General features: G+C 39.1%; 1 protein-coding gene across 3 annotated transcripts in view; it reads right to left on the bottom strand.

Annotated features, from left to right (window-relative positions):
* LOC137323800 (glutaminase kidney isoform, mitochondrial-like) overlaps positions 1-26963 on the bottom strand; it is a 91740-nt gene that overhangs the window by 54727 nt on the left and 10050 nt on the right. For all 3 annotated transcript variants that reach the window (XM_067987747.1, XM_067987749.1, XM_067987748.1), the window contains exons 2-6: positions 22356-22455; positions 20547-20668; positions 19963-20092; positions 19510-19589; positions 7398-7561 (exon numbers count right to left, since the gene is read on the bottom strand). In XM_067987747.1, coding sequence (XP_067843848.1) covers positions 7398-7561; positions 19510-19589; positions 19963-20092; positions 20547-20668; positions 22356-22455 — 596 coding nt within the window. The remainder of the gene's footprint in view (positions 1-7397; positions 7562-19509; positions 19590-19962; positions 20093-20546; positions 20669-22355; positions 22456-26963) is intronic.

The raw sequence follows: 26963 nt of genomic DNA, 5'->3' as shown, positions 1-26963 counted from the left end.
TACAACATGGAAACAGGCCCTTTGGCCAAACATGTCCATGTCGCCCAGTTTATACCACTAAGCTAGTCCCAATTGCCTGCACTTGGCCCATATCCCTCTATACCCATCTTACCCATGTAACTGTCCAAATGCTTTTTAAAAGACAAAATTGTACCCGCCTCTACTACTGCCTCTGGCAGCTCGTCCCAGACACTCACCACCCTTTGAGTGAAAAAATTGCCCCTCTGGATCCTTTTGTATCTCTCCCTTCTCACCTTAAATCTATGCCCCCTCGTTATAGACTCCCCTACCTTTGGGAAAAGATTTTGACTATCTACCTTATCTATGCCCCTCATTATTTTATAGACTTCTATAAGATCACCCCTAAACCTCCTACTCTCCAGGGAAAAAAGTCTCAGTCTATCCAACCTCTCCCTATAAGTCAAACCATCAAGTCCCGGTAGCATCCTAGTAAATCTTTTCTGCACTCTTTCTAGTTTAATAATATCCTTTCTATAATAGGGTGACCAGAACTGTACACAGTATTCCAAGTGTGGCCTTACTAATGTCTTGTACAACTTCAACAAGACATCCCAACTCCTGTATTCAATGTTCTGACCAATGAAACCAAGCATGCTGAATGCCTTCTTCACCACCCTATCCACCTGTGACTCCAGGTGGATAGGGTAGAAGACTGAGATTGGGGAATAAAAAGCAGCAGCAGACCTGCAACAAGAGACAACTACTGTGCGACGTCACAGGTGAGGCAGGAGAGATCAAGAGGTGAGCACAGTATAAAAGGAGAGACCTAGAGCGGGAGGAGAGTCTGAGAGTCTAAGGCAAGTCATGGCAGCAGAGCTCGCACCAGTGATATGCTCCTCCTGCACTATGTGGGAAGTCATGGACACTACCAGTGTCCCTGGCGACCATGTGTGCAGGAAGTGTGTCCAGCTGCAGCTACTGGCTAACCATCTTTCGGAGCTGGAGCTGCGGGTGGATTCACTGTGGAGCATCCGCGATGCTGAGACTATCGTGGATAGCACGTTCAGTGAAGTGGTCACACCGCAGGTAAAGATTACGCAGGCAGAAAGGAAATGGGTGACCGCCAGGCAGAGTAAAAGGACTAAGCAGGTAGAGCAGGAGTCCCCTGGGGCCATCTCCCTCTCAAACAGATATTCTGCTTTAGATACTGTTGGGGGAGATGGCTTATCAGGGGAATGCAGCAAGAGCCAGGTTCGGGGCACCACGGGTGGCTCTGCTACACAGCAGGGGAGGAAGAAGAGTGGCAGGGCTATAGTGATAGGGGATTCAATTGTAAGGGGAACAGATAGGCGTTTCTGCGGCCACAAACGTGACTCCAGGATGGTATGTTGCCTCCCTGGTGCTAGGGTCAAGGATGTGACGGAGCGGCTGCAGGGCATTCTGGAGGGGGAGGGTGAACAGCCAGTAGTCGTGGTCCATATTGGTACCAACGACATAGGTTAAAAAAAGGGATGAGGTCCTGCAAGGCGAATTTAAGGCGAATTTAAGGAGTTAGGAGATAAATTAAAAAGCAGGACTTCAAAAGGTAGTGATCTCAGGATTACTACCGGTGCCACGTGCTAGTGAGTATAGGAACAGGAGAATAGACAGGATGAATGCGTGGCTGCAGGGACGGTGTAGGAGGGAGGGATTTAGGTTCCTGGGACATTGGGACCAGTTCTGGGGAAGGTGGGACCTGTACAAGCGTGACGGGTTACACCCGAGCAGGACCGGGACCAATGTCCGCGCGGGGGTGTTTGCTAGTGCTGTTGGGGAAGGTTTAAACTAGAGTGGCAGGGGGATGGGAACCTGAGCGGGGAGTCAGAAGGGAATAAAATTGAGAGCAGCAAGAGAGGGGAAGACCCAGGGGAAATCTACAATACAAATAGTACAAACAGTTGTTCAAGACCAATGAGAGGGAAAAGCGTAAAGCAGCAGAAAGAAAGTGTACTTTAGGCACGACAGATAAAATACAAACTAGAAAGCGTAGGGCGATTAACCCAGCATCAAAGCTGTGGCAGGGTGTTGGGAACCTGAGCAGGGAGACAGAGGAAAGCGTATCAGGAAGGGACAGAAGGTATGGAGTAAAAGGTAAAGTGTTAAAAAAGGAAAAAGCAGGAACTAAGTGTCACAAAACATATTTGAAAGTTCTTTATCTGAATGCACGTAGCATTCGTAACAAAATGGACGAGTTAACGGCACAAATAATTACGTATGGGTATGATCTTGTGGCCATTACAGAAACATGGCTGCAGGGTGACAACGACTGGAAATTAAATATGCCAGGGTATTTAACAATCAGGAAGGACAGGCAGGAAGGAAGGGGAGGTGGGGTGGCTATGTTAATAAAGGAAGGAATCACTAATACAGAAAAATGATATTGGGACAAAGGATCAGGATAATGAAACAGTTTGGGTAGAGATAAGGAATAATAAGGGGAAAAAAACACTCGTGGGCGTAGCATATAGGCCTCCTAATAGTTGCAACTCTGCTGGAAGAAGTATTAATCAGGAAATAGTTGGGGCATGTAATAAGGGAACAGCTATAATTATGGGGGATTTTAACTATCATATTAACTGGACAAATCAAATTGGGCAGGGCAGCCTTGAGGAAGAGTTTATTGAGTGTATTCGGGATGGATTTCTTGAGCAGTCTGTAACTGATCCTTCAAGGGGGCAAGCAACCTTGGACCTGGTCCTGTGTAATGAGCCAGGATTAATTAATAATGTCCTAGTTAAGGATCCCCTTGGAATGAGTGACCATAACATGGTTACATTCCATATCCAATTAGAGGGTGAGAAGGTTGGTTCTCAAACAAGCGTACTGAGCTTGAATAAAGGAGACTATGATGGTATGAGAGCGGAATTGATTAAAGTGGACTGGGAAAATAGATTAAAGGGTAAGACGGTACATGAGCAGTGGTGTTCATTCAAGGAGTTATTTTACAACTTTCAAAAAATATATATTCCACTGAGGAAAAAAGGGTGTAAAAGAAATGACAGCCATCCGTGGCTAAGTAAAGAAATTAAGGACAGTATCCAACTAAAAACAAGGACATAAGGTAGCCAAACTTAGTGGGAGGATAGAAGATTGGGAAGTCTTCAAAAGACAGCAAAAAGTAACTAAAGGATTGATTAAGAAAGGGAAGATAGATTATGAAAATAAATTAGCAAAAAATATAAAAACAGATAGCAAGAGTTTCTATAGCTATATAAAAAGAAAAAGGGTGGCTAAGGCAAACGTAGGTCCCTTAGAGGATGAGACCGGGAAATTAATGGTGGGAAACATGGAGATGGCAAAAATGCTGAACAAATATTTTGTTTCAGTCTTTACGGTAGAGGACACTAAGAATATCCCAACACTGGACAAACAGGGGGCGCTGGGGGGGGCGGGGGGTGGAGGAGCTAAATACAATTAAAATCACTAAGGAATTGGTACTCAGTAAAATTATGGGACTCAAGGCGGATAAATCCCCTGGACCTGATGGCTTACATCTAAGGGTCTTGAGGGAAGTGGCAGTAGGGATTGTGGATGCTTTGGTAATAATTTTCCAAAATTCTCTGGACTCGGCAAAGGTCCCGGCAGATTAGAAAACTGCTAATATAACACCCTTATTTAAAAAGGGTAGTAGGCAGAAGGCTGGAAATTATAGACCAGTTAGCCTAACATCTGTGGTGGGTAAAATTTTGGAATCTATTATTAAGGAGACAGTAGTGGAACATTTGGATAAACATAATTTAATAGGACAAAGTCAGCATGGCTTTACGAAGGGGAAGTCATGCCTGACAAATTTGCACGAGTTCTTTGAGGACATAACGTACAGGGTGGATAAAGGGGAACCAGTGGACGTAGTGTATTTAGACGTCCAGAAGGCATTCGACAAGGTGCCACATAAAAGATTATTGCTCAAGATAAAGAATCACTGGATTGGGGGTAATATTCTGGCATGGGTGGAGGATTGGTTATCTAACAGGAAGCAGAGAGTTGGGATAAATGGTTCATTCTCAGACTGGCAACCAGTAGCCAGTGGTGTTCCGCAGGGGTCGGTGCTGGGTCCCCAACTCTTTACAATCTATATTAACGATTTGGAGGAGGGGACCGAGTGTAACATATCAAAGTTTGCAGATGATACAAAGATGGGAGGGAAAGTGGAGAGTGAGGAGGACATAAAAAACCTACAGGGGGATATAGACAGGCTGGGTGAGTGGATGGAGATTTGGCAGATGCAATACAATATTGGAAAATGTGAGGTTATGCACTTTGGCAGGAAAAATCAGAGAGCAAGTTATTATCTTAATGGCGAGAAACTGGAAAGTACTGCAGTTCAAAGGGATCTGGGGGTCCTAGTGCAAGAAAATCAAAAAGTTAGTATGCAGGTGATCAAGAAGACCAACGGAATGTTGGCTTTTATTGCTAGGGGGATAGAATATAAAAACAGGGAGGTATTGCTGCAGTTATATAAGGTATTGGTGAGACCGCACCTGGAATACTGCATACAGTTTTGGTCTCCATACTTAAGAAAAGACATACTTGCTCTCGAGGCAGTACAAAGAAGGTTCACTCGGTTAATCCCGGGGATGAGGGGGCGGACGTAGGAGGAGAGGTTGAGTAGATTGGGACTCTACTCATTGGAGTTCAGAAGAATGAGAGGCGATCTTATTGAAACATATAAGATTGTGAAGGGGCTTGATCGGGTGGATGCGGTAAAGATGTTCCCAAGGATGGGTGAAACTAGAACTAGGGGGCATAATCTTAGAATAAGGGGCTGCTCTTTCAAAACTGAGATGAGGAGAAACTTCTTCACTCAGAGGGTGGTAGGTCTGTGGAATTTGCTGCCCCAGGAAGCTCTGGAAGCTACATCATTAAATAAATTTAAAACAGAAATCGACAGTTTCCTAGAAGTAAAGGGAATTAGGGGTTACGGGGAGCGGGCAGGAAATTGGACATGAATTTAGATTTGAGGTTAGGATCAGATCAGCCATGATCTTATTGAATGGCGGAGCAGGCTCGAGGGGCCGATTGGCCTACTCCTGCTCCTATTTATGTTCTTATGTTCTTATGTCAGTTTGCCCTGGATTTTACTTAAATAATTCACTCCTGCCGAAGGAATTGTGAACCCGTTTAACTTATATACTTTTACTCTTTTAAAAAAAAATACACACGACATTGTTCATCCCCCTTTGTTTGGCTGCCTCCATGTTTACCAGCATTTTATTTAATTGGAGTAGTTTTAGAATAAGTGTTTTTGTAATTAGTACTTTGAATGTTTTTTCCTCAGTATTGCTTCTAGTAAATAAATTTTTACTTGCTTTATTATTCTGTCCTCCCACTGCTGTTTAATTTATTCCTCCTGTTGCCATTTCTACATTAGTTCATCACTGTCACTACAGTATCACTCTTTGCCCTCCTAGTGACTCAATGCTCCCTGAGCAGTATCAAACCCTAGCAACCCACTCACCATCATCCCCCAAATGCTTAAGGAACCAACAAATTATCCTCATTGTTTGAAATGTTTCAACCCTTTTCTGTTATGCTGTGCCATAGTACTGTCCTAATCACACATGCTGTGATCCTGCTCGGAACACTCCAACTTTGGCTCCCCATTTTTCCACAAGTCTGATGTCTTAGAACTGCCCACATGCTATTCCCACCATTCAACAACTTGCATTCATATAGTGCCTTTTGTGTCGAGAATGTCCAAAAGTGCGTTATAGAAGGGGGAAGCAAGAATTTTAAATATTGCAATAAATAAAAAGGAATAAAAGCCGAGCCATAGTAGGAGAGTCAGACAAGAGCTTGTTTGACAAGTTGTTTTTTTAGAAGAAAAAAATGCAGAGGGGCAAAGGTTTCAGGAATGAATTCAAGAGGGTAAGAGTGTGATGGTCGAAGACTCTGCCACCAATGATGGGGTGAAGGAAAGGGAAGAAAAAGAGGAAAATGAGTGAGAATGAAATGCTACAAAATATCACATCTACAACAAAATACCAAACACTACAGATTCTTAATTTTTATTTGATGAGAAACAGGTTTCATTAGATATCTGCAGTCAACAAGCAGTAGTTGTCAAAAAAGCACATAATTTCTTTATGTATATGGTTTATTTTTCTATGCCTGTAGTATTCACAAGAGAACTGGTTATCAAATTTTCATGAGAAATACCATGGCAACAACCTTTGAAAAGCCTACATAACTTTCATACGTCACTGCATACAAAACTTCCACTGGGAATACATGACTAAGACAGAAAAGCTAGCTGCTGACTGGTAGTCAGTAACTTACAAATTGCTGTTTACTCAAAGTTTATGCTGAAGCTGGAATTACTTTTTCTTACAAAATGCTCAGATTCAAAAGAGGTTATAATTCAAATGTGACTACTTAATGCATTCCTATTTATAATCTACAATTGCACCAGACTATAGTTTTAGATACCTAGAAATGTTAATGACATTAACAGATTTAATAATCTCTAGAAAAATTCAGGTCTGTAATTTAAGAAACGGTAAAAATGTGCAATACATTAAAATGTCATAGAATCATAGAAAGCCACGGCACAGAAGGAGGCCATTCGGCCCATCATGTCTGTGCCAGCTGAAAAAGAGCTATCCAGCTCAATCCCACTTTCCAGCACTTGGTCCGTAGCCCTGTAGGTTACAGCACTTCAAGTACCCTTTCAAGTACCTTTTGAATGAGTTGAGGGTTTCTGCCACTACCACCCTTTCAGGCAGTGAGTTCCAGACCCCCCACCACCCTCTGGGGGAAAAAATTCTTCTCAGCTCCCCTCTAATCCTTCTACAAATTACTTTAAATCTATGCCCCCTGATCACTGACCCCTCTGCTAAGGGAAATAGGTCCTCCCTATCCACTTTATCTAGTCCCATCATAATTTTATATATACCTCAATTAAATCTCCCCTCAGCCTCCTCTGTTCCAAAGAAAACAACCCCAGCCTATCCAATCTTTTCTCATAGCTAAAATTCTCCAGCCCTGGCAACATCCTCGTAAATCTCCTCTGTACCCTTTCTAGTGCAATCACATCTTTCCTGTAATGTGGTGACCAGAACTGTACGCTGTACTCAAGCTGTGGCCTAACCAATGTTTTATACAGTTCTAGCATAACCTCCCTGCTCTTATATTCTATGCCTCGGCTAATAGAGGAAAGCATCCCGTATGCATTTTTAACTACCTTATCTACCTGTCCTGCTACTGTCAGTCACAACAGTACAGGTACAGCGAATACAGCTGAGATTTGCAAGAATAATGTCCAGTTTATTGCTACAGGCTTAAATCAGTTAAAAAAAATGTCAGAGCTGCTAGCGGCAGGAAGTCAAATTAAGAGATTGTTAAAAGTAAAAGTAAATCAGAAAATGTAAGCTTTGCATTTAAATTATAAATTCTACCTTCTTCATTTAAGAAGAGTTTGTTGAATCGTAATCCACTGGGTTCTTTACCAACATATTTGTGAACATACTCTGTCCCAAGGTCATTGACGGAAACTGCATATTTTAATGGTTTCACACAGGACTGAAAACAAAAGGGAACTTTGGTATCTCCAACCGAGTGCCTAGAATAAGAAAGTTTTATATAATTAAAACACAGTTCAATACTACAAAACAGTAGGAATATAACCATGATAAAGAAGCATTTCCAATTACTAAAATACTGAATGCTTAACTGTTCACTATATGTATAAAAAATTATATTGTAGACCAGTTTTTTAATCTAATATAAAGGTGTTGTGAACAGCTCACATTAAAACAATATCAAATCATTTAATGCTCTCCAAATCTGTAGTAGGTATCTAAATTACAATTTTTACAGTAATTTACACTTAAATTATGCATAATATTGTATTATATGCAAGCTCCATGCAAACATGGTGACTCAAGTTAGTCATAATCCATGATTCCATTTAATTAGGGCCACTGGGTTATGCTGACATATATACCAATGACATCCAATTTTATCATGCTATCATCCCTGACCCCTTGACCATTGCTGTTTGTCAACTGCCTGTCTGACGACGTCATGGATGAGCCAATATTTTCTCCAGCTCAACATTGGCAAAACTCAGGCCACCCTGCTCAGCTCCCACCAGAAACCAGATGCCACATACACAAATTTCATCCCCCTTCCTGGATGCTTACTTGGGCTGAGCCCAGCATTGTGCAGCCATGGTGTCCTGGTTCGCCCTGAGCTTGAAACCTTGCATCCAGTAGTCTACTTCCATCTTTTCAACGTCACATCTCCCTACTTGTGCTGCCAAACTTCATCAGTGCATTTGTCACCCCCTGGTTTGGTTTATCCAACACTTTCCCAGCCACCCTACAAAGCTCTGCTAGTCCATAAATCTATCATTCTTACTCTATCCTGCATCAATTAGCACCTCACCCCACCCTCCAGTATATCATCTACAAAAGCCTGGTTATTTTAAAATCCCCGTATGGTCTCGCTCTTCCCTATCCAATCCCCTTTAACCCTGCATCCCAGCATACCTTCTGCTCTATTGTGTAATCCCCACTCTATCAACGGCAGAACCTTCAGCCACCAAGCTCCGGGATTCAAATTCTCTTCCTAAATCCCTCTACGTTGCTTTCTCTCTCCTTCAAACCCTCAACACCCCACGCTTCAATCATGCTTTCTTCTCTACTTGTTCAGATCCTCTTAGCCCCAAAGCACCTTAGAACATTTTGAAACTTAAAAAGGTGCGAGTTATTGCTGAATAAGTCATATTGCATTTGTAATTCATAGAATTGAGACTTTTACTGATATGAGACCAAATTTCAAAATTCTACCCACTTTTCCCATGAAAACTGTAAATCAATGGCCTTTAAACATAGGTGAATCTATGCCAGAAGCAGTTATAAAAGGCCTCACTATACTGTAATCTGTTCTGAAATGTCAATCAATGCAAAGGAACACGTCATTTTTGATATAACATTGTAAGAGAACACATTTGCCCAGTAATGTAGCAACCCACCACATTAAAAAATACATTGAGCAAATGTGCACAGATTTAAAGTCAACTGGATTACATACAAGGACAACTTGGAATGCCATTTTGTACTGAAGATATACACTCATATCAATGAGATTTATTCAATTAGATTCCTGCAATACAGTTTATAGTTACAATTCCTGCAATAGTTACAATTTATATATCAGCAACAATCAAGAGTCCTCAATGACACAAAAGGTGACAAATAGATGTTTTATGCAGCGGAACAGGATGTATTACCAGGAACAAAGAAACTTAACCACTCCATAGTAATTCCTTGGTGAGATTTTAACATTGCTTGACGGGCATCAGAGTAAGTGTTTGCTCCATGCTGCATTTCATGTTAACAGTCTGATGTGCTATGTGTGCCGTATGTTCATTACTGATACGCAGATTTTGCTGCTTTTAAAGTCCTGCTTCTATTTATAGCTTGCTCATGTAAATTGTGTTCTTTGAAGATGTGTCAACTTTAAAGGAAAGCAATGTATGTACGCATTCCAGATGGTACGGTTCTGGTATGTTTAAGTGATGTGCACAAATCAGTCGGTATATAAATCAATCAACTAAAAGTGAACATTTAAGAGACATTGACAATCCAGAAACGTGAACACCAATGGGGTAGATTTTCTTATTTTGTGCTATGGCATACATAATCACATGGGCAAAGCAAAAGCAAAATCAGGCAGGAGGATCACATGCCAGTTATAGAGCCTGTCCATTAATTTAAATGGACAAGAATATCACACATTCTATTGTGGGCATGTGATACACTCTGCCCAATTTTTCTCTATATAATTATTTATCTCTAAGCACAAAAGAGGAAAATGTACCCAATTAAGTTTAGCAAAAAATGGTGCCTCTATAGATAGGATGCTTTTTTTAAATATCATGGGCTTATAGTAGATTTTCAAATTTAAAATATTAGTCACATTATAAAAGATTCTGCTAAAACTAAAATGTTTGCGGTGCAGATCTCAATGTAATTTTTTATGAAAACAAACAAATTAAAAATGTGCTTTTCCTCTTCAATGGGTCCAAATATTAATGCAAAATAAAAATTTCATCAAATCTTACTAGCAACAGTAGAAAAGTAATGCCTCTTATGTTGCAGCTCTACAGTAACAAGTTTGAGGCTCTGTTGCATCACCCCCTAATCTGACTCAAAGTTTGGTAATAGACCCATGACAATGCAGCTCGTCCAATGGACAGCTGTACATCCAGACAGTGATAAACACGTCAGGCTCCTGTTATACGGCACCAATTGGTGCAGTAGCAGCTGTATTTAACAGCAAGGCGGACTGGAAGCCATAACTATTGTGTTAGCTTGGAGAAAAACAGCACTCTGTATATACATATTCATACATGCACAGACCACTGTGCATCAGCCTCAGACACCCAGTGACCACTTCTGGCAACTGAAAAGAGCTCACAGGATAGTTGTACTGTAGCCAATGCATAGCACTTGTGGTGCAGGACAGGACAGCCTTTATCCAGATAATCTTGAGCAATGCCAAACTACACAATGAAGAAAGATTGTCAGAGTTATACTCTGTGCCTTGCATCACTATGGTGCAAAAGATAGCTTCACACTGACTCAAGGTTTACAGTGTGACTAGGGCAGTGGACAGTGAAAGTGGAGATGAATAATGAACAGAAATCAGCCATACACCTGAGCAAACCGACAAGTGGAAATTCCAGATCATTTCAGATGTTGCACAGCACAGGAGATATTAAGTTTAAACTGCTCATGCTCACTGCATTGTAGTCACATGCAGGAACCAGTTTGTGCAAGGTTTTCAAAAATTACTTCTGCCACACACTGATGTGTAAATGGGAAGCAAGTTTCAAATTCCTGTTGACAGCCCAATGTTTTTGCTGCAGACCAGTGACTTGCCAGCTACTGATCCTGCATCTTTAATTTTAACAATGCCAAATGAGCTGTGTCAGTTCTCAGGTGGTCCCTGCTAAGATTTCCCATCAAGGCAAAAACAAACATTGGGAATTGGTCTGTGTATACACACACCTCCTTTTTGGCCATTTACAGAAGACTGGCACATTGAAGTTGTGAAGGAATATGCAGTTCCACCCACTTGCTCTCCTGGCTGAAGTTCATTTCCACCGAGGTGAAAGACTATAAAAAATAAAGACGACTTAAAAACAGGTAAAAGAATAGAAGTCTCAAAGTGTAAAAATAACCTTTTTCCCCAATTTTCCACCCTTCCTTCCAAAAGGCACCAATTCCTTGCTGAAGTACTGTTCCACAGGCAAGTGTCACCCTCCGGTAACTCACCAAGTGGCCATTACTCATATGTAAGGCAGGCTATTTAAGCAAGAGGAGTTACAGACAAGCCAGATTCTGCTCTCACTTGAGGTCCCCACATGCATACATTCAACATGAGCCATTGGGTTATCAAGAGTGGGAACCCTGGCTGGTTTTCCCCTCCCTTATCCTGGTGTACTGAGGCCAACTGCAGTGTCCCTACTGTCCTCTGGCCACTTTCAAGAATTTAGTGCAGACCAGGAAATGAACCTGGGATCTTCCAGTCTGTACAGTTCAACTATTCAATTAATACACTTAGTCACCAGATAAAGCAACTTGTCTATTGCAGGTTTGTATTTGGTCCAGGCCAAGTACTTGTTCCTTAGTAACCAATGCCAGAGGAAAACCAGGCCACCAAACCAGTCAAACCAATGTCAACGAAAAAAAAAACCACATGGTTGAGGATTTTTTTTTTAAAAAAGCTATCTACGGCAACAGTTCACAACCTTTTAAAAATAAACCTATCCTTGAGAAAGGCACGCATCTATAGCACTCAAAAGCTGTAAATAATAGGAATACTCAATTCAACTAAAATTGTTGACAATGTACAGCTAAATTAAATAGAACCTTACTGTCTAACATAGTATACCCAGAAATAAGTTAACTATTTTATCGTAATATTCACTAGAACATTCTAGGTTTTTCATGAAGTATGATTTTGCCTGCTTTAGCCACACTTTGGCTTAATTTAAATTCAAATGCAAAACTAGCATCTTAAGCTTTTTTGTGGTTCAATGAAGACTAAATTTAAGCATTCATTAAAAAATGCAAAATAAATTTCAAACACCAATCTTTCTATTATGCAATTCCCTCCTTCAGGAAACCACATTTAAAATAACCTTTTATGTTGGCAGAGTGCAGGATGAAGGTGTTAATGTTTAACTGATATTTTCCTAACTTCACAACCCCCCCAAAAACAATTTTGGCCAGATTTTAAATATCTTGAACCTTACAAAAAGATTTAGCTTTGAAAATCTGAACACACAAGACAACATTTTCCAAACTGCAATCTCTGTTCCCAAATATAGACTTTGTTCTATAATTCTTTCCAAAAAGGAAACAACTTGATGAAACAAAATCAATTTAGGAAGTGCGAGATTAAAGAACAATTCCTGGATTTTTAACAAATCTAATTCTCATCAAGGTTGACTTCATCAGAAAAATACTTCCATTATATTACAGTATTTGTACAGAAAGTAGATTTTCAGACCTAATGGAATGCCTGTCTCAGACATGCATTCAATTCTTCAAATTCCTAATGGAAGACCAACAGCTTGGGTACATTTAAGTCAATTACAGAGTATTTCTCCCCCCAATTAGGAAGCAAAAAGTCTCTATTTGAATCTTAAATTGTATACATTTTTATTCAACTGCAAGTTAAGTTTTCCCACTCTTTCAGCACTTCTGGTATTGAATTAATGAATACACATTTCTGAAATAATTCATATTTAAATCTTGCTTGGTGAGGTCTAAAAACCAACAGGGTTCCAAATGAAATTTATGTTCTATTTTTAAAAAGGTACCCTGGTAATCATACTAATCTGAAGCCTAATGGTTGTGATTCAAGGTAAATTCTAAGACAATTTTATTCTAAACTACATTACAAAGGATATCACTACTTTAGGCCCAGGGGTGGTGTAGAAGGGAAGATACTTTCAAACTAATGACTCTAAGGAGAAGATATTTCCATTTATTCTCATCAAATAGCAGCATGGTGAAGGCCTGCCATTTCAGTCTCTTGACCAAGAAAGACATGCTTGAGTTAAATATAGAAGGGTCCATCTAACACTACAAGCAAGCAGGGCTTGCACCCATACTGCAATTACCAATCCCAAAATAACAATCAACCAGGCCTCAGATTCCAACTACTGACATACTTTAAGCAAGCATTAACAACAGGAAGGGAGTCAATCCCAGCTCACTATAATTGCAGAAGACAGACCAAATACCTCAACAAAATGGGTCTTTCCTGGATCAGAGACCTAGGATGGCATGTCTCCACACACTGCTCCTAAATGGGCACCATAAATTGTAATTGCCTTTTGGGAGAGAAGATATTTTAAATTATTTTTCCTCACTTTTTAAGAGGCTAGGGGTACTTTCAATACAAAGTATTTTCCCCCCACATACCAAAATATATATTTGTAACTTAGACTTCAGCATGAAAATCCAAAATGAATAATTTTAAACTATACTTATTTGCTGGACCTGGCTAAATTTCTAGCAGTGTAATTCACAAATATATGAAACAGGCTCCTCAGCAACATAAATCTATTTTAGATTGAAAATTATCCAATGGCACACCAATCAAGAAGTTTGCTTTAAAATGCTCAATGTGGCAAGTCCTGTAGCAGTCGTCACTCTAGCCAATATGGAGAATCTGTAGAAAACGTTCACAGCATTTTGAGAATAAAAAGGTTCTATAAACAAAGTCATAAAAAGCAAAGCATCATACAATACAATCAAATAAGGTAATTGACCAATAGATGCTTTAGTAAAGACACATAACCTCAGCTATGTACAAAGGGATGACAACTAGTCTGTGTTGCTCACTCATTTCCAAATTAAATAACTGTTTATTTTAAGACAACCCTTCATTTTGTTCTATATTATTCATGCAAGTATGAATGCAAAGAAAAAAATTGGACATAGTGGAAGCTATTACTTAGTAAGCACCATCTGATTGCCGTTTACATATTGGAGATTGTTGAGGAGATCCACAAGCATACTCACATGTACAATTTTACACATCAAGAGTTTGTATAGGGCAGATGGATTCCTATTTTGGGTGCAGCAAAACATTGTGGCCATTTAGATGTTCAGAAAAGTACACAAATATCTGTAGCCTGTTAAATTCGGTCTCTTTCCCTTCCACCCCTACCCACAATCAAATTTAGTAATTATTCCATTGTGAAGTCACATTATTTTTAAATTCAATAATCTTCCAAATAACCTTTTTAAAAGAAATGAACATTAGCAAATATTAAGAACGATTAGCACCCCATTGGCTTAACAGGTAAGTGCATCCCCTAGTGTAGTAGTGAGCCATGAAGATCCCAGGATCAATCCCCATTCTATGCTGAACTAGCCAATCTGGAATAGGGTGGCATTAGGAACACTAAGTGATCGTAGTGCCATTGGGCTAGGGGAGATGAGGAGAGAATCAGCCTGCTGGAAAGTACACTTGGTGTGAACAAGGTCAGACTTGGTTATAATGCCCCCCCACCTCCAGTGTTGAATAATGCTGGTACTCACTGCATGGGCTCACATATGAAGAATGTTAACTTGAGTGATGTATCGGAGAACTGCCGGCAGCCATAGAATTACACTCCAGCATGGGTCAGTACCTTCAGGAGAAAGCCCAGTTCTGACAAGCTAGACGATAGGCTAAATTTATCAGTTCTCTCCAGAGATGCTGCCTGACCCGCTGAGTTGTTCCAGCATTTTCTGTTTTTGTTTGATTTCCAGCACCTGCAGTTTTTTTTGCTTTCTACTTATGTCAGGGTCATTTGTGTGTAGTCATAACTGCTTTATTCATATACTTAATATAGCATGAAATCTACTGACCACTGGCCATCCTTGGGAACAATTACAGTGCTTTGATAAAACAGCTTTACAAATCCAATAATAACTGGATGCAAGACAACAAAATAGGAAAGAGAAATCTGGAAAATATTTGAAATCAATAAGCTTCACAATGCAAACACACTAGGTAGTCAACTGTTCTGCAGTGAAAGCTAGTAATCCATGGACAAGGCAGTCTGGAAAAGATAGGTAGAAAGTCAGAGACTAACTGTAAAGAGAGTAGGCATTTTAGCAAGTTTGGTCTTATATTTATTTTATAGAGTCAAAGTTCCTAGGTGTTTTACTAGTTCTGTAATTTTTTTTCATGCAGTATTTAATGGAAGAGCAGCAAGGGAAATTTAAAAGATTAGGACATGCAGAACCAGCACAAATCCAAAGGACTGATGGGTGTATCTGCAACTCCAAGTGACCACTTTGCAGATACTCTGCAGCTCCAGTTATTTGAAGCTGGTCCAGATAGTAGCAACCATCATAGAATGACCTCCAGTGTTGTAAAGGGGATCAGATAATTCAGTTCAAGTAGTTCTTGGGCACCAGTTGTTCGGTTACATCTATGCAATCGAAATGAGACTCTTCGATTGATGAAAGAAAGGAATCTTGACACTATTTTGGGTGGAACAAAGAACAACCCATTTCTTATATCAATATGAAGCACTTGGCACCACACTGCAATGTCTTATATAGATCAATAAAAGAAAAGTAGGGCTGTGTTTCAAGAAAGCAGGTTCAAGTCAAAGGTGATTGTGAGCTCAGAGACCAGCTTGTGAAATTGCAAAATTTAAGTCTCAAATTAAGAACAAGGTTTCATGTCCCAGATGTTGTTCATAAATCAGGATATTAGGGGATGGTATCAATTTAATTCCCAAGTTCTAGAAACTGGAAAATAACTATATACTTTGATGGAGCTGATTTTAAGCATCTCCTATTGTATTAAAAATATGGGACTTTGGCATTAAGCCACTTCAAGTTAATGGATCTGGTCAATTATTCTGGAACAGGAAAAAAATCTTTTCCATTTGAGTTATGTAACTAATAGTATTGATGATTTTAGGAAGTAGTCCCAGGTGGCTCAGTCTGTCCCATTCAATGGCCAGATTGACTATATTAAGCAGCAAAACACCTCTTGCTTCTGGAAAAGGTGGTCTGATTTACTTGGAGTGAATAGATATGTTTCTCAGGTGAACAAGTTTGAAAATTTATGGCCAACATGTTCTATTCTGCTAGCCCTTTCCCTCCCGATTCTCAAGCATCTTGAAATTAAGTTGAAATTTTTGGAAGGGGTGGGGGAGAGGAGAGAGAAAAAAAGGAAAGTTTGAGGAAGAAAGCAAGCAAATACAAATGCCTCTGAATCTCAAGCCCTTACACAAATAGTGTGAGCGGCGCACTCTCAATTAGGACACAGTGAATTAATCCCGAGAAAGGACAAGGCAAAAAAAGTAGCCCCCAGTACTTGAAATCGCTTTCTGTTCCAGGAAGCTGATATGAAGATAGAAATGTTCAAATTTAAAGGCTATAAACCAGTCTTTCCCTGCTTGAAATAACTGTTGGCAAGTTAACTCTCATGAGCAAAGATTTTCTAAGTGCTAGATGCAAATACATTCTTTATAAGCATATTAACAATTTCACTTTACCTACCACGTAAAGAAAATCTTTTTCAAGAAGATTCTTCCTCTCTTCTGTCTGTAAGGGTCTATGTGAAGAGAGTTTGGACAGTCTCAATCCATGTCCGGGGTCTACAACATAAAACTGACCCTAATTTGAGATCAAACGCCAATCTCATTTACAGGTGACCAGGATGGCTGCTGGTGTAGTAGGTGGTGCTCACGCAGTTAAGCGTATTGTTGAGGCAGAGCAGAAGAATTTTCATTCAACGGCTGGCCATAATTGGCTTAGAAACGGCTGATGCTGAACTGTCCCACTCCCAAATCTCTCAGTCTTGAGCACAAATGGGGAGGGGCAAAAGCAACTGCTTCAGCATGGAGACTGTTGATGGGTCTGAACTCTGTTCTCTAACAGAACATTCAAACAAGGTGAAGTATGTTCAAATGAAATACACTGAAGCAGAACAAGTCACATTGGAAGTAACAAAGTGACTGCCAACGACATGTAGAGAAATATTTATGGGTTGCAGCATTCCATTTCTGAACTGATAGCCTATCCTTTTAGTGTGTGTATGTGTATAATAGTGAAATATATATATAAAAAACTAAGAAGACCTGAAGGATGAAATGGATGGCTAGAGGGAAATAAAGTGGCAGTATCTCATTCACATAAAACATGATGACAGCTTTTCAGGTGGAACCCAAGAGAAGTGCAGGGAACAATCATGTCACCAATGAAAGAAATAAGGGGCTTATTTGAATGCCCATAGTTTACAGATACTCTGACAGAGCAGATGAGCACAAAAGTTCATTACTTCAAACTCAAGCTTTGGGAGATAAGAGTAGTTAAACATGCAGTCCAAATTTAGTAGCCATCTTTTCAGAGAAGCAAAAACAAGTGACTGCATCACATGGAAGCCTAGTAATGTCAAAAAAAACTATTTATCTCAGGTTGGGATGTAAAATCCATCAACTGCAAATATTATTATAGGATCAGTGAGGTACCAAACATGTATGAATACTTTTCATCTTTGGTGGTCATCTTGCTGGTTTGAGCGAGAAGCAGATTAAGTAATTATTCTGCAAATGAGGAAAAGGGTATCTGCAAATAAAGTATGACTGAATGTCTGAATAAATCATTCAATAGGTGCACAGATTGGTTTAAAATAAATGCTGTCAATTTAAAAACTCCCAAAACTAAGTTTATAAAAAAAGGTAATGGAGAAAATAATGAGACTGAAGATTAACAAATCTCCAGGACCTGATGGTTTCCACCCCAAGGTATTAAAAGAAGTAGGTGATGAAATTGCAAATGCTTTAGTCATGATCTTCCAAAACTTTCTTGATTCAGGAATTGTCCCCTTGGATTGGAAAATTGTCAATGTCACTCCATTATTTAAGAAGGATGGGAGAGAAACCAGGAAATTCTAGACCTATTAGTCTAACTTCTGTTGTGGAGAAGCTATTAGAATCTGTCATTAGGGAGAGTGACTCAGCACTTGCATAAATATGAACTGATCAGAGAGTGCCAGCATGGGTTTGTAAAGGATATGTCATGTCTAACTAACCTAGTTGAATTTTTTTGAAGAGGTCACTAGCTTGATAAATAAGGGAGCATCTATATGAGATGTTATTTATATGGACTTCCAGAAGGCATTACATAAGGTTCCACATAAGAGACTGTTAACAAAAATGAAAACACAGAATTGGAGGCAACCTATCTGACATTGGTAGGAAATTGGTTAGGAAGGAGAGTAGAGATAATGGGTATGTACTCCAAATGGCAGGATGTGACTAGTGGTGTCCCCCAGGGATCTGTACTGGGGCCTCAGCTTTTCACTATGTTTAATGACTTAGATGAACAGAGAACCATATATAACTAAGTTAGGAGGCACAGTAAGTAGTGTAGATGGGAACAGAAAATTGCAATGGGACATTGATAAATTAAGTGAGTGGGCAAAACTGTGGCAGATGGAGTTCAGTGTAGGGAAGTGAGGTCATTCATTTTGGACCTAAGATAGATAGATAGATAGATAATTTTCTAAATGGTGAAAAGCTAGGCACTGTGGAGAAGCAGAGAGATTGAGGGGTCCATGTACAGGAATCACTAAAAACTAGAGGACAAGTACAAAGAATAATTAAAAAGGTTAATGGAAAGTCAGCCTTTATCTCAAGGGGGTTGGAATGCAAAGGGGTGGAAGTTATGCTACAACGTATAAAGCTCTGGTTAAACCGCATCTGGAGTCTGCATTCAGTTCTGGGCACCGCACCTCAAGAAGGATATACTGGCCTTGGAGGGGGTGCATTGCAGATTCAACAGAATGATACTAGGGCTAAAAGGGTTAAATTATGAGGACAGGTTGAATAGACTAGGCTGGTTTTCCTTGAATATAGATGATTACAGGGTGATCTAATTGAGGGGTTTATGATTAAAGGATGTGATAGGATAGATAGAGAAACTAAAACTTCAAAACGGAGATTGATAGATTTTTGTTAGGTATGGGTATTAAGGGTACTGGAACCAAGGCAGGTAAATGGAGTTAAGGTACAGATCAGCTGTGATCTAATGAATAGCAGAACAGACAAGAGGGGCTGAATGGCCTACTCCCATTCCTATGTTCTTAATAGTAAGCAAATATTTTCTCATTTAGAACTCAGTTCAGTTAATAGGGAGAGGTTTTTTAAAAAGTTAGTAGAAACAAATTAATTTTTAAAAATTCAAGTCAGTTATTTGAGTCAAGTGATATGTGGATAGCTGCAAAGATCTGCAAATAAATAAATAAAATAACTATTCACTGCAGAAAGGCACTTAAAATTCAGCTGATTTTTAAAATCACAATTAAAATGCTCACAAATAAATCTTGGTAATTTAATGCCATTCCTGTTTGCATTAAAGTAAAAAATCTGATTGTGAACAAAATGTATCCAACAGTCAGTATATGTATAGCATGCATTTCCCAGGCTCTGCTAAAAAGACATTTTTTAATTAAGTTATGTGTGTTTCTTACCTTTGTCCATCCACTGTGCATAAAGACACACCCCACAAATCTGGGCTAAATTTAGCCAGCTGTGGAATATAATCAGCAACCTTTTGAAAAGAAAAAAAATGCATTTGAGGGAAGTGAATCTGCACAACAGCCTTGCTTGCATCTTTTCCCCTCACTATGCCCAGTTTTATAATTTATAGTGTTTTAAGTCAATGACAACATTGCACTGTACAGAGATACAGTATTATCTTCAGTGTCTCCTATAATGTAAACTAGGTGGCAATATACAATACTTGAACGATTTAACTGTACATAAAATCAGAGATTAGGGAAAAAAATTACCGACAGCAAGATGCAAACAAAAATTACCCAGCTCTTATTAGGTAAATACATCCCTCAACTTACATTTAGCAGTTTAGTAACCATTTCATATTGCATTAGAAAAATTAATTTCAATTTTAAAGTATACTTTACTTTTCCTCCCGACAATTTTTTGGCACTCTCATAAAGACCATCTATATGGGATGCAAATATTTCAAAATCTGGAATGACGAACTTCCTCCTAAAAGCTTGAGTGAGCAGTACAATATTGCTTCCAACACACCTGAAATTTAAAAAAAAACTTATGAATGGCCTGAAATTACTGATAAAGTAATGCCAAAAATTAAGCTTCCATATACATTTTGAGATGTCACTGAACGTGTTTAATGAGAATCCATGTCAATAGTACAAATATTTGTCTTAATATAGAAGGTTTATAACTCCACTCTAAATTATAGTTATATAGATTCCACAGACTAAGAATGGAACGAACCCAATATTTTCAACATTTTGTCCGCTCGAACATTACCGTACCATTCAAAGATTCTCTGCGTAATTTGGGAGATCAATGGTCTCCCTCCCTCATTCCTCTTCAAAACCACTCCTTCCCAACAAACACTATTTTTAAGTCTATTAAATTATAAGTAAAGTGTGGCCCAAACAAAACACCATAATAAGTGAAGCACCAACTGGCTTTTCAGATTAGGGAAATAAAACAGAGGTTACAAATGCTTTACTTTTTGAAAAGTTCTTTGTCCAGCATAACTCCATCGGAAGCTGACTGCACATTTGTTCTAAGCACGTCCATGCATTCCTTCAGCCGAGGATCAGATGTGCGTAGTCCTGTAGATTTCAGAACCTGTTTGAAAAGAAAAAAAAGGTAGTATTAAAATACATTTTTGTTTTTGTACACACCCAACTTTTACTAAAATCAGGTATGGGAAGTCCAGATCGTACATCAAGTTAGCATACTGTCTTTTCTCTTGAAATGTAGGTTCAAAACCAGTGCAGACTGGTGAGAAGTCTACTCCTTTCTGCCCTACATGAAATACATTTGGGCAGTTTCATACCATTTCTAGTGGGCATGGGTTTATAGCACAAAACTATCAATATTTTAGCACAATAGTAATCGTACTTGGAAGTCAATGTGAAAATGAAGGAGTCCAGGGGAGGGCGGTGAGATGAGAAAAAGAAAATTAAACTGGTGCAGGAGGAGGTGCTCTTTTAAAGATGGTGTCAGCTGTGGCTCACTGGTAGCACTCTCATCGGAGTCAGAAGGTTTTGGGTTCAAGTCCCACTCCAGTGACTTAGACACAAAATCCAGGCTGACACTTCAGTACAGTACTGAAGATATGCACAGTAAACTTCCCAAATCATTCTTATTTTCACATGCAAAACACAAAGCTGATACAAAAACCCCACTTTAAAAAGGCAATTACCTCCGCTGATTTAGAGATTAGGTAGTTAGGTCATATAGTCCAGTAAGGTCCCACGGTTAATCTTCAGCGGGCACCGAGTTAGCCAAACACAGATAGATTGGAGGTGGGACTGATACTGTTGGTCGGAGCACTGCCTACTTTTCGAAGAAGGGGGATAGGGGGCCCATGGGAAACTAAGATTCCTACTCCTGATTACTGTTCAACACAACCATCTGGAAGTGCACGTATCAACACCGGTGACAAGAGGTAGATGGAGAGGCGGAGGTTTAAGGAGGGAATTCCAGAACGTGGGGCCTAGGCGCCTCGAGGCGTTGGGGTGAAAGGTGTGGGGAAGCACAAGAGGTCAGAGTCAGAAGAATGGAGAGTTTAGAGGGGGGGTTGTAGGGTTGGAGGAGATTAAAGAGATATTCAGGGACAAAACCATGAAGGGGTTTAAACAAGATGAGAATTTTAAATTTGAGCCAATGTAGGTCAACGACTGATGGATGAGCAGGCCTTTGTGTGGGATAGGATACAGCAGTGTTTTGGATGATGAGAAGTTTACAGAGTATGGGATGGGAAGAGGAGCAGGAAAGCATCGCAATAGTCAAGTCTAAAAGGTGACAAAGGCATGAATGAGGATTTCCGCAGCAAAGGGCTGAAGTAGGGGTGAAGGCGGTGATGTTACAGAGGTGGAAGTAGGTGATCTCAATAATGAAAAGAATATTGAGTCTGAAGCTCAATTTGGGGTTGAACAAGTCACCAAAAATCAAAAGTCAGACAAAAGCCAGGATCTCAGCTAATTGTTCCAGCAGGATTTTTTGAGGGCTTGGGAGCAAGACTGCAAAAGGTTGAATTTTCATTGAAAACTGAACATCTCAAAGCAGAAATGTTTTTTTTTCATCCTATTATTTAAGAGAGGTAGAGGGGGAGAAAGAGGAGTAAGAATTCTACTTTCCCCATCCCCAAGTACTATTTTCTTTTGAGAGGAGGGATTCATTGATTGGTTAATAAGCTTCACTTTTAATTAGCTCTTTACAGTGAGGTCACCATTCTACACCTATGATTTTATGTCATATTTAACAGTTTGATTGACCAAATGTTATTTCAATCGCCAGTACAACTTACAGTGATGAACTTATGAATTGGAATCCTCTCCTGCCCTTCAGCAATTGTGTAAAAAAGTAGATCTTCCAGACTGGGCAGAAGACCAGCTTTTTGTCTTTTCCTAGAAAAAAAATACAATACTTTGAGACACTGCAAAAAAAGCTTACACAAAATTAAATCTTTAACATTTATCCACCTTTAAGTATAACTTAACACAACTTAGCTTTGATCCTTAGAATCAAGTCCAAACATCATGTTGCCACTCTTCTGACATGCTCTAGTTATGCTCTTAATGTTTAATGTTGAAGTTAATAGAGAAAAGCTTTAGATTGCAAACTATACAGCTTTAGATTGTCCAGGTGGATATCAGGGGTAAGAAGCTATAGTTATGGTGAGAGACTGAAGACGCTGAAACTATTTTCACTTGAGCAGAAGAGATTTAATAGAGGTTTTTAAAGTTAGGAAGGAATCTGATAGGATGAATAGGGAAAGACTATTTTGTCTGGAGAATCAGTTGCAAGGAGACACTAACAGAGTGAGAAGGGTTAGGAGAAATCTCACGTAGACAGCTGTTAATGAATGTTTTGCCACAGGCAGAGATCATTGTTTCTTTTAAGAAAAGAGTAGATCAACATTTGAAGTAGAACATATAGGGGTCTATGGGGGAGGCAGCACGGCAATGGGATTAGTTTTGGATTGCTCTAGCAAAGAGCTAGAATAAACATGATGTGCAGAATGGCTTCCTTCTGTATTGTAAACTAATTGAGCAATTTGAAAAATCCTATTAAAAATCATGCTTCTGCATACTCTTAATGTCAATTGCACCTAATAAATTCCTATGTCCATAGTTATAAGGAAACTGCTCATATAAACTTGATCAATCTGTAATTACAACATCCCGCTAGTAATGGCGCTATTTGCATCTCCCAGTTTCTCTGCCTTTACTTGAAAAAAAATTCCTATGCTCCAACCAACTCAACTTCTCTGCTTTCCAAATTGCACACGTTCTGCTATTTAATTAGAAATCAAAGTATTATATAAAAATAATGACAGAATATATGACTAAAATGGGGATTGAATCACGTCTGCCCTCCCTTTTACAATTATCCCCCACTTCATCTGAAGACTACACTTGGTCTCGACTCCCTTTAAGCAAAGCCACAAGAGATCAACTAGGTTAATACAAAGTTACAATTCATGTCAAAAATAAATTTGAACTGGTGGTGTTTCATTGGGGTCTTGATACCTTATGATCTGGAAGTACAAAAATACCTCACAAAGCTGGTGTCACTAACACATAAATTTAGTAATGCTCTATAGCCATAATTGTGTTCAGCCCTGAAGCAGCAATATTTTTGCACTTGTACATCTGGCATGTTGTAAAACTTCACACCAGTTTGTATCATTTTAGAGTGACTCAAGTAGCAATGTGTTCAAGCCTTTCCAACTTAAGCTGCCAAAACAATCCTATTAATAGCAACCAAAGTAATACTCTGAGTTAGAAGGTCATAGGTTCAGGACCCACTACAGGAGTAGGGCATTCCGCCCCTCAACCTTGTTCCGCCATTCAATTAGATCACAGCTGAACTGTACCTCAATTCCATTTACCCACCTTTGCTCCATATCCCTTGATATCCTTGCCCAACAAAAATATCTCAATTGCAGTCTTGAAAATTTCAATTGAGCCGGTATTCACAGCCTTGGAGGAATGTGAGTTCCAGATATCCACTACCCTTTGTGTGAAAAAAATGCTTCCTCATTTCACTTCTAAATGGCTTGAGGTCGTAAAAGGTGCTATATAAATACAAGCTCATTCTTTTTCTTCAATAATTATTAGAGTTTTTCTCCCAGTTTCCCACATAGAATCATATCTCCTCTCTCTCTCTCTCTCTCTCTCCATTCTAAAACAAACTACTGTTCCCTATGATCTGGTGGCTGTATCCTCTCTGCAATGGAAAAAAAAGTCCAAAGGCCTAACAATGACCTCACTTGCAGTAATCTGCTTACTACATTTAAAGTAATTTCACACCATGGGACTAAATTCTCAATGAAAATTATGGATATCATAATACCATTGCCATATGCAAATACTAAACATACAATATACGAATTACCGATGCATTCAGAATGTCCATATTGTTAGTTGCCACCGTTTCAACTTTAGTTCAAGCATATTTGCCCACTTGACAAAGTTCGATATTGATACATAAATCCCACCCATCTCTGCTCCAGCACATATTATGAATAATTCATAATCTGTTCAGATCAGCTTTCATATAATTGGTTTTGCTCTCAAAAGTTCTTCCCTTCAACTTTATAGCTGTAAAAAAGATAATTGGGGAAGTTTCAGATGTTCTCTTCCACATATTTTGTTATTTAATAGCATAGGAAATTGCAACAACAAAATCAATACTGCGTGAATAAATGAAACAGGGAACAGATTTCACAAGTCCAAATTTACAAGGTCATTGAAATAGGAACACTTCACGCATCTGCATTGAACTAAATTTTTTTTAAAAAACAGAACAAGTTTTACCCTCCCATGTACGCACCGTGCTCACATCCAACCCAACCCTATCAAACACCCTGCTCCAATCCTGTCCCCAGCCACTGACCAGGATATCAACTAGTCTGTTAAATTTTTCATGTACTTCGGTAAATGATACACACCATCGGGAATTGTAATTTAAGACATTCTCTTTTATAATTTGCACCTTTATGCTCAATTTAAATGGAGTCCATTTATATAGTGTTTCAATATTCAATGAAACTTTGTACAAGGTGACTCACCTCCACCAACGTTGAACCTCCCAACTCCCTCCAATCATTGAAGAAAAGTAAGTAGAAAATACAGGTCCAAAAATAATTCCAGTTAGAGTTAGTTTGGATTTCTATGTTCATTCAGAGCACAATTATTTTGAAAGATAAATATTTAAATCATGGAGTTAGAATTGCAAAGATATCACAAAGACAAAAACGCAGAAATCATGACTAATTTAGTTTGGCACCTAGCATTCCAATCTGCTTAATACTGAAAAGAGAGGAGTTAATCAGTCTGGAAAGTCAAACGGCATTGATCCGTTTATTAACTATTTATTGTCCCTATGAATGATGGAGCTAGAATCCTCCCCTTTTAAGATCACACCACTCGCACCCATTATGCTGCATTCTTGGGCTAGGATTTTTTCCACTACCATAAATGCCACTCTAATCAAGTAAAAACGCTGTACTTTTGTGCTGCTACTGGTGCAGTCATCTGAGATTATCCGTTGCTCATGTGTGACCAATAGGACTTTGGTTATGGTTTAGTGTGGTGAATACAATAAACTTCCATTTTATCAAATATAATTGTACTGGTGTGCTACATCAGCAGGATTTAGATGAAAGAAATCAGTCCACTGGAAAAAGTATTCACTCAGTAGTCTGAGTCATACCCCTATACAACAAAAAGACAAAATCAAATCTTTACTCGTAGGTGGGGGAAGGATTTGAATAACCATCCCAAAAAAAATTTGAAGTTTTTCATTTAACTAGGGCTGTAAAAATTACACATTGCAGGGCTTTGATATCAGGCCAGCGGTGGGGTGATTCTTTCCTGCCAGAGCCCTTTTTTTTTTGCAACTGAGCAAGCACAAAAGAAAACGAACGAGTAAGCTAAAGAACCAGAAAGAGGAGAGAGAAAGAGCAAAGCAAAATCACAAATTGCACAGCAGGAAGAAAGGAAAATAAACATTTGACTTGAGTAAATATCTGATTTATATACCCGAGAAAATATGCTGGATTTAGCATTGCAGTAGTTCTTCAAAAATGTGAACTATCTCCTTTAATTAATTTCTCGGCAATTTCTAACTTGTTTGCAATTAACAAAACATACCTTGCATTATCAATTCAGAATTCATACAACCCTGCGAGAAAGAAACATTTTGCCCAATTGCTTTACATAAGTATGCACAGTTAACAATTCTCAGACTCATTAAGCCTACAGTATCAATAGCCCCAATACCCCTCTCACCATGAAGGACAAAGCTCATGCCTTCATTATTGTAATAATTATATATATTACTGTATTTTGATTTTAAATTTTAATTTACTTCACCTTAGCTAAATATCAGGAGCCATTTGAACTGGCTTATTTGGTGCCTTAGCAGCTGGTTTAGGTGGTAATAAACTAATTAGTTACAAAAGGGGTGATTAGCTGTTTTGATTGGCAGTCTTTTCCTCTAGAATGAGAGGTACCAAAAGAGTTTGGAGTTTTGACTCAGTGGGAGTTCAGCCTTGAGGTGCTGTTGGACGGAATTATTTTTCTAAAATTAATATTTGCGTCGTGAGGCAAATGAATTTAGGCTAAGAACACAAGGAATAGGAACAGCAGTAGGCCATATAAGAACATAAGAAATAGGAGTAGGAGTAGGCCATATGGTCCCTTGAGCCTGCTCCACCATTTAATAAGATCATGACTTGATCTTCTACTTCAGCTCCACTTTCCCACCCTATCCCAATATCCTTTGATTCCCTTAGTGTCCAAAAATCTATCGATCTCAGTCTTGAATATACTCAACGACTCGGCATCCACAGTAGGGGTAGAGAATTCCAAAGATTCACAACCCCGAGTGAAGAAATTTTTCCTCA

The sequence above is a fragment of the Heptranchias perlo genome, chromosome 7 (assembly GCF_035084215.1).
Source record: "Heptranchias perlo isolate sHepPer1 chromosome 7, sHepPer1.hap1, whole genome shotgun sequence".
NCBI lineage: Eukaryota > Metazoa > Chordata > Chondrichthyes > Hexanchiformes > Hexanchidae > Heptranchias > Heptranchias perlo.
The sequence above is the reverse complement of the archived record's forward strand: the minus strand, read 5'-3'. Positions and strand labels throughout refer to the sequence as shown.